Genomic DNA, 18,662 nt, shown 5'->3' with positions numbered 1-18,662 from the left:
AAAATGGCGACCGCCTCACTTCCGCCCGCTTCCAGCGGCGGCTGCCATTTTCGGCAAGGCTGCCGTTGCCTGCGCTCGCCGCAAGTATTTTAATGACCAGGAGCGTGACTTCAGTTGGCATGCAACAGTGAATTGACGCACGCTCATCAATTTTGGACCTCGCCAGTCCTCTTACCGCCCTCTCCAAAGCACACCCATGCGGCAACTGCTGACCATGTAGAGCCGGGAGAATGCGGTGGTGAGCGATAAACCATTCAGTAAACAGTTGCTGAATTAACTGGTAACTATGGGGAGCTCAGACTGTTTAATTGGAGTGGAAACTGCTTCCAATGAGATGTATCAAATCTCCCCCCTGGTCAGTCCAACATTACAGGAGGTAAATACTTTTAAAATAAACTATACTGTACTACAGTTGTAAGAATCTCAGGAAAAAAAATCAAAGCTGCATTTCCTTAAATTTTATACATTGGGTTTTCTAGTTTAGGAACTGATAAAATAAGATGCAAAGTTTGGAAGTCTGTCTTTAAAAGGCTTAGGCTAAAAATTGAGTAGCGCCCCACGCTAACATCGCCGGGACGCTAAAAGTAGCGCCCCGGAAAAATTAGCGTCCCCGTGCCGGAAATTGAGTGGTTGCGCCCAAAGAGGGAAGCGGGGCGTTACTGGAAGCGCCCCGCATCCCTCTTGGGGTGCTGTGAGTCAATATTGCGGCACATCGCGCCGCGGTATTGCAGGCCTTCCTCCCCTTCTTAAAGGGGAGGGGCCTTGTGCAACGCGACCTGGGGCCCAGCTGGGCCCCCGGGGATCGGGAGTGCAGGCAAAAGAGCCCGGCACTCAAGAGAAGTGCCGGGCTCTTGGAGCGCAGCCAGCACTCTGCAGGGGGCCGGGGGGGCGTTTCAGGAGGTCTGGGACCGGAGCGCAGGCAGGCGGCCAGCAACAAAACTGGCCGCCCCGCACCTCGCCTTTAAATTGCGCCTCCCCGGCCGCAGGTACACCCCCCTGACCCCGTCGGACATAGCATCCGGCGGTAAGTCAGGGGGCGCTCCCGAAGATCGTGGCCGGGGCGCTGCGCACACCTATGACGTCATCGCCAGCGGCGCAGCACCGCAGGGCGCTACCGGTTCGCGTCACCACTAACCTCCCGCTGAATTTTGCGGGAGGCGTGGGCAGTGCCACGCCCGGGCGCAGCCAACTGAATTTTTCCCCCCATGTTCTTACCAAGAGGTCTTCATAAGTCCGCTGTTGTTAAAAAAATTAATTGAACTCTCCTGTTCAACCCCAGGGCTTGTTGCATTCACATGGGTATTGGTTAGGTAAAGGCGCACTCCGGGTCATAGGGAGAAAGTGTTCACTTACTGGGGTGATCTATGCCACTGAACCCAAGAAAATATTTTGAGTTAAAAACACAAAACTTAACACTGCTCCTCTGACCAAAAGAGGAACACTGCTCCTCTGTCATTCTAAATTGACCGTGTACTATGCATTGATATTAAAATGTATCAGTTAACGATCTAAGGAGAGACTGGTTCTCATTACTTACTTCTCACGTGATTTTCAGCACAATATAACATGTCCGCAGCATGAATGAACTGGTATCCTGTCCCTTGCATACACAGCTCAGCCTCCGAATAACCAAGGATAACCTTGCCCCTGTCAAAAGCAAACAATCACAAATAGGATTTGTGGTTAGGGTCAGATGGCTAAATGGAATAGAAGTCCTGATCCAAACTCCAATTGAAATCAGTTTAGCCGATCAACTGGTTTTTACTGGTCCTGACTGGAAATCTGAGCGGACAAGGGGATTACAAAATATTTCAACCGTGAGTATCGAATGCCACTTAATGATCTCAGCTGAGCTTCAGCCACAGAACGAGGCCTCACTGAATTGGTCAAAAGCCAATAAAATACCATTCCAACAGCCGAACGCTTCTTCAGTTTGCAGCTGAATCTGTAGGTTTACTTTCATCTTCCCAACACTCCTCTCCCTATTTTCAAGTCATAAAAGAGTGACGGCAGTATTTTTCACCAACATACATTAGATGCATCCAAACTTTCAGAGCAGTGAGCCAGATTCATGTGCCATTGCAAGTGAGCGGGCAGGATGGCTTGGATTGAGGACTGATTTGGCCCTAGAATGGGCACAGCATGAAACTGAGGACATTACTGGGTCAATTTTAACCCACATTGGATTTCGGGTGGGCAGGGAGCAAGGCCAGCGTGAAATGCACTCGCTGGCCTAAGTTTCAGGCCCTGGGTACTTTAACTCCTGGGCCTCATTTAAATACCGTCGGACAACTTCCCACAGGCCGAAAGTGGGCACAAAGCGACTGCTGGCAGGTGAAAATTAGGCCATTTTCCAGGCAAGTGGCAAAGAGGGGGCTTTGACAGGGTCTCGTGGGATGGAAGGGGGGAGCCCGGGGCAGGAGAGGCCTTAACTTTCCTTGTGGGGCCCAGACGAGCGCTCCTGGCTGCACAAAGGCAATGTTTTCAGTCACCCAGAGGGCCTCTTCATCCTTCCCACCTTGGTTTCCCCACTCAGGCCCTGGTTACGATACCGTCGGGGTCCTATTGACATAATAGGACTCCGATTGGCATTTATTAATGAGGCTCCCGCCCGAGTCCAGTGGGTACCTCATCCCCCCGCTAAAACCAATGGCACTAAAATTGGAAATTGGAGGGAATGGTGCTGGAAATGGAGCCACTCCATTTTAACTGCTCCCCTGCTCTGTTCCCAACAAGGGAGAAAAGTTAAAATGTCCCGCCTATGTTTTACCACACTCATCTTCAAGTCAATGTTCTCAGCTTGTTTCAAGGAAGCAAGGCAAAGACTGTATGGTGGTATAGTTAGAAGTGTAGGAGAAGGGTCCATGTTCAAGATTAATATCGGCCAAATTGACCTAGTAAATAATGGAATAGTGAAATCACCAAAATTGGTTCGCTTTTGTAGTATTTGATTTTTCTATTTATTAAATCAAGAAGGGTTATTTTGATTTTTGTGGCTATGTTTTATTTGGAGATTTTACGCAATCAAGTTCATTCTCTTTGGCACAGAGGCGATTTTAAAATAAATAAAACCAATAAAAAAATATTTTTGCATCTTTTGTAGTGCATTATGTTTTATGAGACATACAATCACCAGGTTCATTTTTACAACTACAATTTATAAAATCACCTAAATGAATAAAACTTGTTTGTTTAATGGTAAATACAAATACAGACACACTCGCATATCTCCCATGGTGTTGCTGATATGTAGACTGGGGTCTGGAGTGTGATTGTGGTGGTTTGTTGCTAATCTGGTGTGTCCCTTTAAGGCCACTGTTCAAGTCCTCGCTGTCGGGACACCGGTGAATCCAACAATTGTCACTCCTTCTAAATTTCGGACTCTAGGTCACAAGAACCAATTCTGAAATGACTGGCTTCCTCTTCTTTCACATAGTTTTGCATCTGTACTAAAGGTGACACGTTGAAGTGCGACGTCTGGATTGTGATGGTAATTCGAGTGATGATTTGTTCACAAGGACAGGAGTGTTATACCAGGTAATGTATATATTGTTCTGCTGCTAAAGTGGAGCTGTGGTCCTTTTAAGGCCAAACGTCTTATTATTGTTTGGTCAACACAGGTTCAGGGCAATAAGAGTTTCACTGTGTAAGTTCGAGGAACAGCACCTCATCTTTCGATTAGGCACTTTACAGCCCTCTGGACTCAATATCGAGTTCAACAATTTCAGATCATAACCTCGGTCCCTATCACATATATATTTATTATCCACACTTTTTGTTTGTGCCTTCTGTTCTTCTCTCCCACAGGGCAGCTGTCCTTCATTCTGCCAGCGCAATTTACACTTCATCTCGAGCCATCCTTTGTTTCTTAACCTGTCCCATTACCATCTCCTCTCGCCTTGAATATCTCTTAATGTCTCTTTAATTCTCCCACCTTCCATCCTATCACTGACCTTCCCTTTTGTTCTTTCACCCCTCCCCCTTTTCCCAGCCCCCAAACTTGCTTTAAAATCTGTTCCTTTTCCTGCTTTTTTCCAGTTCTGACGAAAGGTCTTCGACCTGAACCGTTAGCTCTGTTTCTCTCTCCACGGATGCTGCTCTGGCCTGCTGAGTGTTTCCAGCATTTTCTGTTGTTATTTCAGTTTTCCAGCATCCGCAGTATTTTGCTATTGTCAAAGTTTCACTGTTGTTGGGTCAGGCAACATTGCATATTGAAAATATATTATCAATATCAAGGCTGAGTTACTGTAATGACTGAGGAGAGAGAGCGCACCAGCTGGGCCCAGGAGAGACAACAGCAGCATCAGCAGCGCCCAAGAGAGAAAAAAAAGACAGACTTGCATTTCTATAGCGCCTTTAGCGACCACCGGACGTCCCAAAGCGCGTTACAGCCAATGAAGTACTTTTTGGAGTGTAGTCACTGTTGTAATGCAGAAAATGCGGCAGCCAATTTACGCACAGCAAGCTCCCACAAACAGCAATGTGATAATGACCAGATAGTCTGCTTTTTTAGTGACGTTGATTGAGGGATAAATATTGGCCAGAACACCGGGTATAACTCCCCTGCCGTGGGATCTTTTACATCCACTTGACAGAGCAGACGAGGCCTCCCTCAGTACTGCACTGGGAGTGTCAGCACAGATTTTTGTGCTCAAGTCTCTGGAGTGGGACATGAGCCCACAACATTCTGACCCAGGGGCGAGTGTGCTACCCACTGAGCCCCAGCTGACACTCCAAATAAAAAGAGAGCAATGGCAGGATTGGGGAGAGAATACAGCATCGGCAAGGCCCGGGAGAGACCAATAGCAGCAGCTGGATCCAGGAGAGAGCAGGAATGGCAAGACCACACAGAGAGAGCAGTAAGGCAACCATGGAGAGAGTGCAGTAGCAGGTTGGGGTGGGGGAAGAGAGAGGGGGAAAAGAGCGAGAGAGGGGGAAGTGCGAGAGAGGGGGAAGAGCGAAAGGGGGGGGAAGAGTGAGAGGGGGGGGAAGAGTGAGGGGGGGAAGAGCGAGGGGGGGGGCAAGAGCGAGAGGGGGGAAGAGCGAGAGGGGGCAGAGCGAGAGAGGGGGCAGAGCGAGAGAGGGGGAAGAGCGAGAGAGGGGGAAGAGCGAGAGAGGGGGAAGAGCGAGAGAGGGGGAAGAGCGAGAGAGGGGGAAGAGCGAAACAGGGGGAAGAGCGAGAGAGGGGGAAGAGCGAGAGTGGGGGAAGAGCGAGGGGGGGAAGAGCGAGGGGGGGGAAGAGCGAGGGGGGGGAAGAGCGAGGGGGGGAGAGCGAGGGGGGGAAGAGCGAGAGGGGGGCAGAGCGAGAGAGGGGGAAGAGCGAGAGAGGGGGAAGAGCGAGAGAGGGGGAAGAGCGAGAGGGGGAAGAGCGAGAGGGGGAAGAGCGAGAGAGGGGGAAGAGCGAGGGGGAAGAGCGAGAGTGGGGGAAGAGCGAGAGAGGGGGAAGAGCGAGAGAGGGGGAAGAGCGAGAGAGGGGGAAGAGCGAGAGTGGGGGAAGAGCGAGGGGGGGAAGAGCGAGGGGGGGAAGAGCGAGGGGGGGGAAGAGCGAGGGGGGGGAAGAGCGAGGGGGGGGAAGAGCGAGGGGGGGGAAGAGCGAGGGGGGGAAGAGCGAGAGGGGGGCAGAGCGAGAGGGGGAAGAGCGAGAGGGGGAAGAGCGAGAGAGGGGGAAGAGCGAGAGAGGGGGAAGAGCGAGGGGGGGGGAAGAGCGAGAGGGGGGAAGAGCGAGAGGGGGGAAGGGCGAGAGAGGGGGAAGAGCGAGAGAGGGGGAAGAGCGAGAGAGGGGGAAGAGCGAGGGGGGGAAGAGCGAGGGGGGGAAGAGCGAGAGGGGGGAAGAGCGAGGGGGGGAAGAGCGAGAGGGGGGAAGAGCGAGGGGGGGAAGAGCGAGGGGGGGGAAGAGCGAGGGGGGGAAAGAGCGAGGGGGGGGAAGAGCGAGGGGGGGAAGAGCGAGGGGGGGAAGAGCGAGAGGGGGGGGAAGAGCGAGAGAGGGGGAAGAGCGAGAGAGGGGGAAGAGCGAGAGGGGGGAAGAGCGAGAGGGGGAAGAGCGAGAGAGGGGGAAGAGCGAGGGGGGGAAGAGCGAGGGGGGGAAGAGCGAGAGTGGGGGAAGAGCGAGAGAGGGGGAAGAGCGAGGGGGGGGGGAAGAGCGAGAGGGGGGGAAGAGCGAGAGAGGGGGAAGAGCGAGAGTGGGGGAAGAGCGAGGGGGGGGAAGAGCGAGAGTGGGGGAAGAGCGAGAGTGGGGGAAGAGCGAGGGGGGGAAGAGCGAGGGGGGAGAGCGAGAGGGGGGGGAAGAGCGAGAGGGGGGGAAGAGCGAGAGAGGGGGAAGAGCGAGAGGGGGGGAAGAGCGAGAGAGGGGGAAGAGCGAGAGAGGGGGAAGAGCGAGAGAGGGGGAAGAGCGAGAGGGGGGAAGAGCGAGAGTGGGGGAAGAGCGAGAGTGGGGGAAGAGCGAGGGGGGGGAAGAGCGAGGGGGGGAGAAGAGCGAGGGGGGGGAAGAGCGGGGGGGGGAAGAGCGAGGGGGGGGAGGAGCGAGGGGGGGGAAGAGCGAGGGGGGAAGAGCGAGGGGGGGGAGAGCGAGGGGGGGGAAGAGCGAGGGGGGAAGCGCGAGGGGGGGGAAGAGCGAGGGGGAAGCGCGAGGGGGGAAGCGCGAGGGGGGAAGCGCGAGGGGGCAAGAGCGAGTGGGGGGCAAGAGCGAGGGGGGGCAAGAGCGAGGGGGGGCAAGAGCGAGGGGGGCAAGAGCGAGGGGGGGCAAGAGCGAGGGGGGGCAAGAGCGAGGGGGGGGCAAGAGCGAGGGGGGGCAAGAGCGAGGGGGGCAAAGAGCGAGGGGGCAAAGAGCGAGGGGGGCAAAGAGCGAGGGGGGCAAAGAGCGAGGGGGGCAAAGAGCGAGGGGGGCAAAGAGCGAGGGGGGCAAAGAGCGAGGGGGGCAAAGAGCGAGGGGGCAAAGAGAGAGGGGGCAAAGAGTGAGGGGGCAAAGAGTGAGGGGGCAAAGAGTGAGGGGGCAAAGAGTGAGGGGGCAAAGAGTGAGGGGGCAAAGAGTGAGGGGGGCAAAGAGAGGGGGCAAAGAGTGAGGGGGCAAAGTGAGGGGGTAAAGTGAGGGGGCAAAGAGAGAGGGGGGCAAAGAGAGAGGGGGGCAAAGAGAGAGGGGGGCAAAGAGAGAGGGGGGCAAAGAGAGAGGGGGGCAAAGAGAGAGGGGGGCAAAGAGAGAGGGGGGCAAAGAGAGAGGGGGGCAAAGAGAGAGGGGGGCAAAGAGAGAGGGGCAAAGAGAGAGGGGGCAAAGAGAGAGGAGGCAAAGAGAGAGGGGGCAAAGAGTGAGGGGGGCAAAGAGTGAGGGGGCAAAGAGTGAGGGGGCAAAGAGTGAGGGGGCAAAGAGTGAGGGGGCAAAGAGTGAGGGGGCAAAGAGTGAGGGGGCAAAGAGTGAGGGGGCAAAGAGTGAGGGGGCAAAGAGTGAGGGGGCAAAGAGTGAGGGGGCAAAGCGTGAGGGGGCAAAGCGTGAGGGGGCAAAGAGTGAGGGGGCAAAGAGAGAGGGGGCAAAGAGAGAGGGGCAAAGAGAGAGGGGGGCAAAGAAAGAGGGGGCAAAGAGTGAGGGGGCAAAGAGTGAGGGGGGCAAAGAGTGAGGGGGCAAAGAGTGAGGGGGGCAAAGAGTGAGGGGGCAAAGAGAGAGGGGGGCAAAGAGAGAGGGGGGCAAAGAGAGAGGGGGGCAAAGAGAGAGGGGGGCAAAGAGAGAGGGGGGCAAAGAGAGAGGGGGGCAAAGAGAGAGGGGGGCAAAGAGAGAGGGGGGCAAAGAGAGAGGGGGCAAAGAGAGAGGGGGCAAAGAGAGAGGGGGGCAAAGAGAGAGGGGGCAAAGAGAGGGGGGCAAAGAGAGGGGGGCGCAAAGAGAGAGGGGGCAAAGATGGGGAAAGAGGGGGGATGGAAAGAGAGTGGGAAGGGGGGACGGAAAGAGAGGGAAAGAGAGGGGGGACGAGGGGGAGAGGAAAGAGAGAGAAAGTGAGAAAAGAGAGGGAGAGAGAGAGAGAGAGAGAGACAGAGACAGAGGAACACTGGTCTGAGTGCCCTGAGCTAAGGAAGTGAAAAATGAATCATCTGGGGCTGTTGCCCGTGATTCTCGAAAGGGAGAGAGGTTAGCAACCATAACCTGCTCTTGCCCACCTCCTGGAGTTCTCTCAGTTGTGGAGAAGCACTGGTGGAACTGTGAGAGCAAGTGTGCATCCTGTCCTTTCAGTGGGAAGGTGTGTGAGACTGGGAAATTCAGGAGGGAAAGAAATAAATTAAAAAAGCAATTAAGTAAATTAGTAAAAAAACAACCCTAAAGCACCTACTATAGGTCTGCAAATAAACACAAGGCTGGATTGCTGCAACATCTCTTGAGAAACCCTGGGATCAATAGGCCGAGTGTCTTATTGTGTTGGTTGATACTTACTTAGCATCACAAGACATAGGTGTGAAGTCCAGCTTATGCTTGGTTCTGAAGATCATGCTCTTTGTTCGGATTTCCAAAATGGAAGGAGTTTGGAGTGGTGATGCTATAGCAAACAGGGCAAACTGTGCTGGGACCAGGGAGCCATCTTCAGCGGTTTTGCTCTGTCCATGAAGAAACTTCAATCTGCCCTGTATATTTAGGACCTGTTCAGAGACAAATACACTCAGGCCTTTCAATTAAGCACATCTGCTCCAGCGGGTGGTTGCAATTTTAAATTGCATGTATATATTCTGGTATACACAAAACCTTTTTAAAAAATTCCAATTCAAGCTTCTTGTTGGTCCTGTATTCAGAGCATGTGCAAAGTGATGGGGGAGTAACATGGCACATCTCCGCCCCTCTTGGTCTCAAACATTATGCCTACCGCAGCCGTGGTAGCTTAAGAACCTGACCTAACCACCCATGTTGTCTCTACCTTGCACCCAGCAGATGGACCTGTGGTAAATGTCACTAATACTCAACTTAGCCTTTGGGAGGAATCAGCAGGTTTTCATGTCAGAAGAGGACAGACCAAAAACAGAAGATGGCACACAGCATTGCGTGAAAGATACAGAAGGGAAACATTCTCCTGAAATCTAGAGCAAGCATTTCATGAAAAATGATGACAGCGCCATTTATGTGAGAGCGGGCAGAGGTTTCTCTGGTTGCCTGCTTTTAGTCCACCTCCTGGGGGTAGAGGAAAGTTTCGATTCAGTTTCTGTTCACTCACATGAATAGAAATATTTTTATTATCAGATATTGAAATATATTCCACTTACTAACTTACATGGGCCTCATTGCCCTTTGAGATAATTCCTAGAAAAGCCAGCAGTCAATATTATTCACTCTGGTGAGTTCCCAATGTGGCAAATGGTCTATCTTCTAAACTGGGATCTCTATCCCACTAGTTTTACCAACAACAAGTGTGACTTGTGTAAAGTCTGTGGGTTGTTTAGTTAATTAATACACAGACTCCAAGAGTAACTTAAAACAGGACTTTACTATTCGAAGGTCAGGGCGAATCTGCCCAATAACTCCTGGCACAACACTTATATACTGGTGTGGTCACCGTCGGTATTACCGTATACAGAAGCCAAACAAAGTAGTGCCACACCTAAAATAGTTCTCTTAAAGGTGAACAGTTACATACAATAGTTCTCTTAAAGGTAGACGGGTACATACACTACAATCCTCCCTTTTTAGCTTACAACATACTTATTCCCCATTAAACATAACATATAATCAACTTCATGTAAAACAATTCACAGATATAGTCTCTGCGGGAAACAGTTCACAGATTCAGTCTCTGCGGGAACAGTTCACAGATTCAGTCTCTGGTCTTGACTCGGTCTGAACAACATCTCTGTGGTGTAGCCGGTTCACATTTCTAGCGTGACTCATCCAATAGTCTTTCCCTTGGCTTAACAGCTTGAACTTCCGTCCTGCTGAACCAGCAGTGCTGACTTTTACAAACAGCTGGACTGCCTTGGTAATTTTTCCTACTTTCCAACTGATTTGGCCCCCTTCGTGGGGCCCACGTGCATGATCTGATAGAAGTGATAATGATTTAGATGGTTATCGTCTTCTGCTTCATCTTTTTCTTTTCTGCTTCTTGGAGACTCTCGGGGCTCCCTTATCCGCTGCCAGCTGTAGCGCCACCATCTCCCTATGTTCCTTAGACTTTAAGTGCTTCATCCTGATTTCTGCACTTTGGGAGTTTTCATCACAAGCTGGGCAGACCAAGTCATCGTAATATTCCGTGTCACTCAACAGGTCATGGTAATATTCGGTGTCGTCCTGAGCTAGTCTAGCGAGAGGGCCTGCTACTTCTTCCGTACCCAACTGGACGTTAGCCGACTGTTGTTCCCTCCCTAGACATCTTTCCTGAAGAGACTTCTTCATGTGTTCATATTCATCCCGCTCTTCCTGGGTTTCCTGCAAATCCTTCACTAATGACCTCGTTTGTGATTTCAACACTTCCCCTTCCCTCGGGGATTGATTGATCAGGCTATTCAATCCTTCTACTGGAGCAGCTGTTTCAACATTCTGCTGTTCACATTGACGTGATTCAGCGTACTTTTGGCATCCCTGTAAAATCTGTGTTGCAACCTCAGCTATTTCCATAACTTTTGAGAGCTCCGAACTCCTTCCCTTTGAAGATTGAAGCTCGTGTTCAGATTGTTCCCATTGTAGAGTCTTGTCCTTCAGCATATGAAGGAGTTGGCTGACCGTTAACTCTTCCACGGGAACACTGTGGGTCAGAGTCTTCTCCATTTCATCCACCTTTTCCTCCAATGCTTTCACCTTCTTTTCCTCTTGTACTTTGGCTTCCAGCGCTCGGAGAAGTTGCGCCTTGATGCTCTCTAGCTCATGTTCAGAGGCCATTCTTACAGTCTCTGTGTTTCTTACAGTTCCCTTTTCTTCCACTGAACGGATTCCCAGTTGAATCTGTTCTTCAAGTTGTTGAATCTCGGTCATTGCCGCCCCATATTTGTCTTGGGTTTCCTTTAATATTTTTATGAGTTCTTGTACACCTTGTCTTTCATGTTCTGCCATGTCTTTCACCTCTAATTTCTCATCTATGGATGGAACTTCTACCGATGAGTCTGTCTTGGCCTTGAGCTCATCAAGAATTTCCTGCAGCCTTTGGACTTCTTGCTCATGTTCAACCTTCAGTTGCTCATATGCTTCCACTGAAACTAGCTTTTCGGAGGTTGCCGAGTTAACCCCTTCCAGAATTGTAGCCTGGGCCTGTTCATACTGTTCTTTCAACTTCTCACACTCTGCTTGTAAGGAGTCGTAGAGAAGAACTGGAATAAAATCCTGGCTTCCTGAAGATTCCTCTTCATTTGCTTCTTCCTGCAAATATTCTAACTCCTGAACAGCATAAGGGAGATGTGATCGGTAATTGGTCACGATGGCTCTATGGTCGCTCTCTGCTTGAGCTAGCTGCTTCTGTTGTCTTTCCAGATTCTCCCATTCGGTGTCATAGAACTTTTTCATTGTTTTCATCTCTTGTACGAGACGGTAACTCAATTGTTCTAATTGTTGTCGTGATTTGAAATAAGTTTGAGTCCGAGCTCGGTGTTCTTCCGTCATGGATATGTCCGTAACTTGAACAGGCTCAGAATTTTCTGTCAAACTAGGTTGTCGTTGTTCGGTGGAGTTCTGCTCTGAAACTTTGTTCTTCTCTGGAGCATAAGCCTTTATGCATGCCTTCGTTTTTCCAACCTTCGTCGGCAAGTCCATTTCAGCCTTGTCTTTCATATTTGGGTTGGTCTTATCGTCATCCGTTTCAGAATCTGAGCTGATTGTCTGCACCGAGTCCTCACTCGTTATGGCTTTTAGATAGTGCCATTCCATGTCTATTTTCTTGATCCACTCCCGTCCTAGAAGTGGTGGTCCTCCCTCATGTAGTACGTATAAGTTCATTCTTGGGTGTTCTTTACCCCTATCTCTCACTTTGACTCTTATCTTTCCCATGGGGTATACTTTATGCCCCGTGTATGTCTGCAATACGAACTTGGTATCTCTTAAGGGTATATGTGAGAATAGCCGGTGGTAATCCCTTCGATTTATGACTGATAGAGCTGATCCAGTGTCCAACTCCATTTTCACTTGGATTCCAGCTATTTTTAGCATGACCCAGATAGTTTGTAGGTCAGCTTCCTTACTCACATTGTGAATTCTCAGACTACCCAGCTCCTGGCCGTTTGGGTCTGAGTCTGAATTCTGTTCGTCTGAACTCTTCTCAGCCACCTTGTGTACCTTGTTGTACTTTTCCTGTGATGGCTTCCTTTGGTTGTTGGTCCTTTGGTTGTTGGTCTTCTTCCCTGACCGGCATACCTTAGCTATGTGACCCAGTTTGCCACATTTCCTACATTCCTGGTTCTTAAACCAGCATTGGTTCTGGTCGTGTGTTGTCTTCCCACAACGATAGCATTTTGTTGTTGTCGAGGTAATTTGATCCACACTTAGTGCTGCTGTCTTTAGCTGCATTTCCGCAGTTCCCTTCGCTGCGGCTTCGTGCGATGCTGCAATAAGGACAGCCCTGTCAAGTGTAAGGTCGTTCTCTTCGAGTAGTCGCTTTTGCGTTCCTTCCTTTGCCAACCCGCACACGAACTTGTCTCGCAATGCCTCTGTCAGATTCCCTCCAAACTGGCAGTATTTCGCTAGTCTACGCAGTTCGACCAAGTATTCTGCGTTGCTTTCGTCTTTCCGTTGCGTTCTCGCATAGAATTTGAATCGTTCCGCCAACATCAACGGTGTGGGATTCAAGTGATCCTTCAGAACAGCCACAATATCATCGAAAGTCTGATCCGCCGGTTTAGCTGGTGATAGTAGATGCTTCAAGAGCCCGTATGTCTTCGCGCCCATCGAGTTTAGCAAGGTTATAGCTTTGTCATCTTCTTCTATTTTATTGGCCTCACAATAGATCTCGATGCGTTCCACGTACGTGGCCCAGTCTTCTACCTCGGCATTAAAATCGTTGATGTTACCACGCTTAGGCATCTTCCTCTCTTTCTGATAACACCCCGAATTATTTCTTTAACTTATTTTTTTTTCTCTAAGATGGCGGTTTTCCCGCGAAAATGGCGGTTTCCCGCGCTTATCTTCTCTCCCCGCCCACTTCAATGGCGGTTTCCCGCTTCTGTCTTCTTCCCCGCCTAATGGCGGCTTCCCGCGTTTCTTCCCTAGCGGGAGGGGTACACTTTCCCCCCACAGGCGACGGCCGCTGGCTTTCAGGTTCACAGCCTGCGCGTCGGCTTCAGGGCTTTCCCTTTTCTCGGCAGGGCAACCGGCGCTGGGTACACCCCGTTGACAGCGAACAGGTTCAGCCGCTGGGCTGGCTCTCGCTCAGTTCCCCTTGCTCGGGCTCGGTCTCTCTCCCGCTCGCTCGGCTCTACCGGCGCTGGGTACACCCCGTTGACGGAGAACAGTTTCAGCCGCTGGACTGGCTCTCGCGCAGTCTCCCTTGGTCGGCTCTGCCTCTCCCGCTCGCTCGGCTCCCAAACGCCTCTCCCAGCCGTCTCGCAGTCCGGTGCTTCCCTCCCCCGGCTGCGGCTGAGTTTATCTCTTCCCGCGCCTACGTTCCCGGTCGCAGCGCTTCGTGGCTTCAGTCGCTGCCCGGCCTTTTTCGCCGGTCGCAGTCTAGCTGTCTCACGACGCCGTTGCGTCCCCCAGCCTGTCTGTACTGCGGCTTCCTTGCTCCACGCTGCCCCAGTCTCAGCGCCTCTGGGCCCGACTTCTGTCCGGCTCCTTTCCCCCTCGACCGTGGTCGAGTGCACCGCCCTTATCCTCCGGTTATTCATTTTACTTTCCCTTACTCACAGTCACCGTGGCCGCCTTGCTTCTCGTGCTGATCGGCTCACTCCTCACCGTGGCAGAAGGGACAGTCAGTGCCTGTTGCTGATGGAAGTCTTTGTCTCTAAATTCTTCCTCCTTTCTAGTTCTGCAGCCTCGAGTTTTTTCCCAGCAGAACGACGAGGGCGGTTGCCTCTTCTCGACGCTCGTTAACTGCTTCGGACGTATTGTTGCCGCAGGGTACGATCGGACTCGTCGCCACTGTAAAGTCTGTGGGTTGTTTAGTTAATTAATACACAGACTCCAAGAGTAACTTAAAACAGGACTTTACTATTCGAAGGTCAGGGCGAATCTGCCCAATAACTCCTGGCACAACACTTATATACTGGTGTGGTCACCGTCGGTATTACCGTATACAGAAGCCAAACAAAGTAGTGCCACACCTAAAATAGTTCTCTTAAAGGTGAACGGTTACATACAATAGTTCTCTTAAAGGTAGACGGGTACATACACTACAACTTGATGAGTGGGTATGCATATATGACATTTGTATACATATTTTAACTATCCCAAATTAATTGATAGGATGTTGATATGGCATGAGTCAGGTTTACAACGGGGTTAAATTATAGGTTCCATCTCATCCATTTAATGTTGAGAAAAAGTGCTACATAAATACTCCCCGATCCCCAAATATAATGAAGCAAAAGTGCAGAATACTTATCCACTTTCACATCATCACTAGTCACCTCTTTCCCCAACCGTGACCGCCGCCCCCCCCCCGTCCCATTGTCAGGAAGAAGCTGTCCTTCTCCACGCACTGAGGATAAGGCTCTTCTAATAAAACCCCTTTTGAGGACTCACCTAAAGAGTTTTTTGCTATGTGAACTAGGAACAGGAGGAGGCCATTCAGCCCCTCGAGTCTGTTCCACCATTCCACCTTGGTTCCGTAAGCCTTAATACCCTTGCATAACAAAAATCTATCAATCTCAGTTTTGAAAATTTCAATTGACCCCCCAGCTTTTTAGCGGGGGGGAGGGTTCTATATTTCCACTACCCTTTGTGTAAAGAAGTGCTGAATGATATTGCTAAGACCTGTGAATGTACAGACTCCTGCATTGCTGCAGATTCAGTTTTGATTTATGATTTTAATTCTATTGCTCTATATCTCAAGTGTTCAGTTCAGACTGAGGTCCGTCAAGTGCATGGAAATGAATCATAATTGAATGTTGAAACTTCAGTTGGTTGCCTCAACCCTAGATTTAGTGGTTGCAGAGAAAACACCAAAGAGGGCTCCCCTGGTGGCTCAGTGGGTAAATGCACTGCCCAGTAATGAACCAGACAGACCAGGAAGGCGCCAGGTTCAGTGTCCAGTCTCTGCTCAATTACCTGATCGCAGCAAGGGTGGAAGCAGGGATGCTATAGTTGTCCTCAGTACCCCATGGCTAGGAAAGAGGGGAAAAAATCAACAAAGACTCTGACGTAATAAAGCTCACTATGAACTTGGTTCAAGTATAAAGCAAGGCTTTAATCAACTTGTTTCAGAACATGGAGGTCTAGTTGTACTTCACTAGTTCCTGTCTTACAAAATGTCCTGGGCAAGCTGGGCCCACGCCCGAGTATTTATACGCCTTGGACGGCGCCACCAGCTGGCCGTCCAGTGTTATTTCATGAGTCTTTCTTCATGGATCATAAGATTCATAACAGACTCCTGTTCACTATCCATTGACTCCTGCTGGAAAGTACATGCATGTTGGGCAAGGACAGGAGTGGGTTTGACTGTGCTGCCCCTCACGTGGTCAAACAGCCTGCTGATGGTCGCTGCCGAGTCTTGTACGTGAAGAATGGCCAGTGAGGTACTGGAGGGCAGCCATGGCCTCTGGAACTGCACTCCAGCAAGAGTGAGTGCCTTCAGGTGAGCGAGAGGGGGGGTGGGGGAAATCACCCTTAAAACAAAAGACTACGATACTGAGGACAACCCACTCATAACGTCAACTCTGTTGTCTTCCCTACATTGGAGAATGTAAGTTAAAGTGCAAAACACACAGCTTTTCTCGCTGCTGTTATATTCTCCCTCTGTTCTATCATGTGTATTTTTGAGCTGCTAAAAAGACTTCAAATCCTTTTGAAAAGCCACACTGTTTTTGAAAAGAGGAGATAAAATCTCCAAGCTGTTAACAAGGCTCCAAGGTTGTTCATCTTTCATCGGTTGCTTTGTGATTCTATTTTAGAGTAGCTGCAGGAGATCTATAATTCAGGGGATGTCAGGCTCTGTCTGTTCTGCCTCACTGGTGCTGGTGTTGGCAAAGTGAGGCACCTCTGCTCTGGATCCTGCAGTGTAACGGAGGCAGGGGTTACCAAAGAATGGCTTTCACTTAGTACTGCGAGGGCATCTAAAAGAGTAACTCAGTCCTGCCAGCATCGCCTGACAGTGCAAGAGTCCAGCACAATCCACTGGAATTCAATCCTGCTTAGTCTGTTGACGTGAGCGGAGTTATCTTTTGTGTAACCAAATCAAGATGGGAGGATAATATTTGAATAGGAGGAACACAGTGTAAGGAATGTTACTTCTGGCTAACCACAAGAAACAATTGTACAGATGCCAATGCGTCATAGTTGTTCCCACATTCAAGGCCTTTTGTTGCTTTTGGAAGGAGCTTTTCAAGGAGGTGCCTGGAACAGAGTCAACCCTCTGTGTCTTACAATGAGTGCCCCCTGATGAGGGGCACTGGTGAAACTCTCACAGCTGAGTACGCTGCCGCACAAATGTTTGCCAGTCGTTTTTTCGCCCCAGTTTGTCCCCCCTCCTCTCCTGAGGTACTTGTACAAATGGCAATAGGCATGTGTTGGAATGCTAACCCAAACCCAAAGCACCTTCCACCTGCCCCCCGCCCTATCCCCAACATGTCGCCATCATTTTCCCTGACCATCACTATTTTATATAAAAAATACAAGGGACTTGTTGCTATTGGTGAAGAATGGGCAGGTGAGGAGATTGGTAAGGGCAAAACTTATGAGGAACAATGGTCATGTAACCGCAAAACAGTAGTCATAGAAACATAGAAGATAGGAGCAGGAGTAGGCCATTCGGCCACTCGAGCCTGCTCCGCCATTTAATGAGATCATGGCTGATCATCCAAATTCAGTACCCTGTCCCTGCTTTCTCCCCATATCCCTTGATCCCTTTAGCCTTAAGAAATATATCCAACTCCTTCTTGAATATATTTAATGAATTGGCCTCTACTGCCTTCTGTGGTAGAGAATTCCACAGGTTCACCACTCTCTGGGTGAAGAAATTCCTCCTCATTTCTGTCCTAAATGGCTTACCCCTTATCTTTAGACTGTGACCCCTGGTTCTGGACTCCCCGCCATCGGGAACATCCTTCTGAACTGTGTTAGTTATAGAGGAGCTGATGTCTGTTTGAGGAGTACCTCAGTAACAATATGAATAGTACATGACTGCTTTTAGATGTCTGTATGCTGCGTATTCCAGTTTTAAGCTTTTATGAAGAATATTCAGTGTATTCATGAATATATGCATCCCCTATGTTTTGCTATTACAGTCAAATCTACCTCCCTCTCATTCTTAATCCCTCTCATTTAATATCTAGACTATTTAACAAGGGCTTTAGGTTAGCCACTGTCAATATTGACCAGAAAATTACCTGGAATCCAGCGGAGTTGTCCAGCAGACAGCGAAACCGGCAGACAAAATTCCGCTCCATAAAAGACAAGTTTTCTAGTGGAAGCTGTTCTGGATTGCCAGTGGTAATTGGTATATTGGGCCAACTTTCTCCTAAGAGACAGACACGTTTTATATATATTTTTGTGCGTGTGCGTACATAGTCACCGCACTCCCATCATGGGAGAGCAATAACATTATACGGTGTTGCAATTACACTGTGATATATTCGCAACAAATCTGCTGGCATAACATTCCCTTTTCACAATTTTAATCCCTACTTATTTTGTAGGTAAATACTTATTATGTAGGTAAATACAGCAGCCACTGTGCGCTCAGCAAGATCCCAGAAATATTAATGAGACACATGATCAACTTGTTAATTTGTCTTTGGGTGGTGTTCATTGAGGGTGCAATGTTGGCCAGAACACCAGAACGACAGGCTCATCTTTAAATAGTGTCAAAGGGTGCAGTGTGAAGGGCGGCAGCTCCACCAAGCAGCGCATCTTCGGTACTGCACTGCACCAGCCGAGATTATGTGCGCAAGTCCTAGTGTGGGTCTTGAACCCTAACCTTCTGACTCAGAGGCAGGATTGCTACCAGCTGAGCCAAGCATGCCTCTCAATGTAAATCGTATGCTGTCAGATGGGCAATTTAAACTTATTGATAAAGAATGGGAGTTTTGACTTTGACTGGCTACATGCATTGTTGAGTCGCTGATTTTATTTTCTCTCTACCCGCTAACCCCCACCCCCCCTACCCACCATCGCTTCTTCCACTTTGGGCTTTGGGCTCCTGGTTAAAAGAGAGAGTTGTGAGACCACCCAAACCTCTGTTACTGGCACCCTGTAGCCTTCTGCACTTAAAGGCCGGCAGGGATAGATATTCCTCTCATTTTCTTGCCTTCCCCACAGAGAGGCACCTGATTTTCCTTGGCGCCGCCTCTTGAAAGTGCAGCTGAGATGAGGACCTCACATGGGGGAAATCACTGGCACGAACTCAATTCTACCATCCTGCATGTCAAAGCCCCAAAGGACCATGCCTCTCGAGTCACTATTACCGACGTTCCAATACAGGGCTGAAAAGCCAAGTTCGTCTGAGCTTGATCAGGCCGCACACAAACTGGATTCTTCAATATCAGCAGATTTTTTTTTCCTGTATAATAGATGTTGCAGCTCAAACGGTTTAAACATGAACTAACTCTGAATTGCTTTCATGTCCGAAGAGTGC

At 49.9% G+C, this 18,662-nt stretch overlaps 1 protein-coding gene across 1 annotated transcript in view; it reads right to left on the bottom strand.

Annotated features, from left to right (window-relative positions):
* The window catches only part of LOC147096998 (aryl hydrocarbon receptor-like), a 48,392-nt gene that overhangs the window by 9,486 nt on the left and 20,244 nt on the right, over positions 1–18,662 (bottom strand). Inside the window, exons 6-8 of the mRNA XM_085972721.1 lie at positions 17,416–17,546; positions 8,408–8,610; positions 1,538–1,647 (exon numbers count right to left, since the gene is read on the bottom strand). Of these exons, the coding sequence (XP_085828847.1) occupies positions 1,538–1,647; positions 8,408–8,610; positions 17,416–17,546 (444 nt within the window). The remainder of the gene's footprint in view (positions 1–1,537; positions 1,648–8,407; positions 8,611–17,415; positions 17,547–18,662) is intronic.

The sequence above is a fragment of the Somniosus microcephalus genome, chromosome 33 (genome assembly GCF_052327205.1).
Source record: "Somniosus microcephalus isolate GS21.2 chromosome 33, FLI_Smic_1.0, whole genome shotgun sequence".
NCBI lineage: Eukaryota > Metazoa > Chordata > Chondrichthyes > Squaliformes > Somniosidae > Somniosus > Somniosus microcephalus.
Note: the sequence above shows the minus strand (reverse complement) of the source record. Positions and strands in the feature narration are given on the sequence as shown.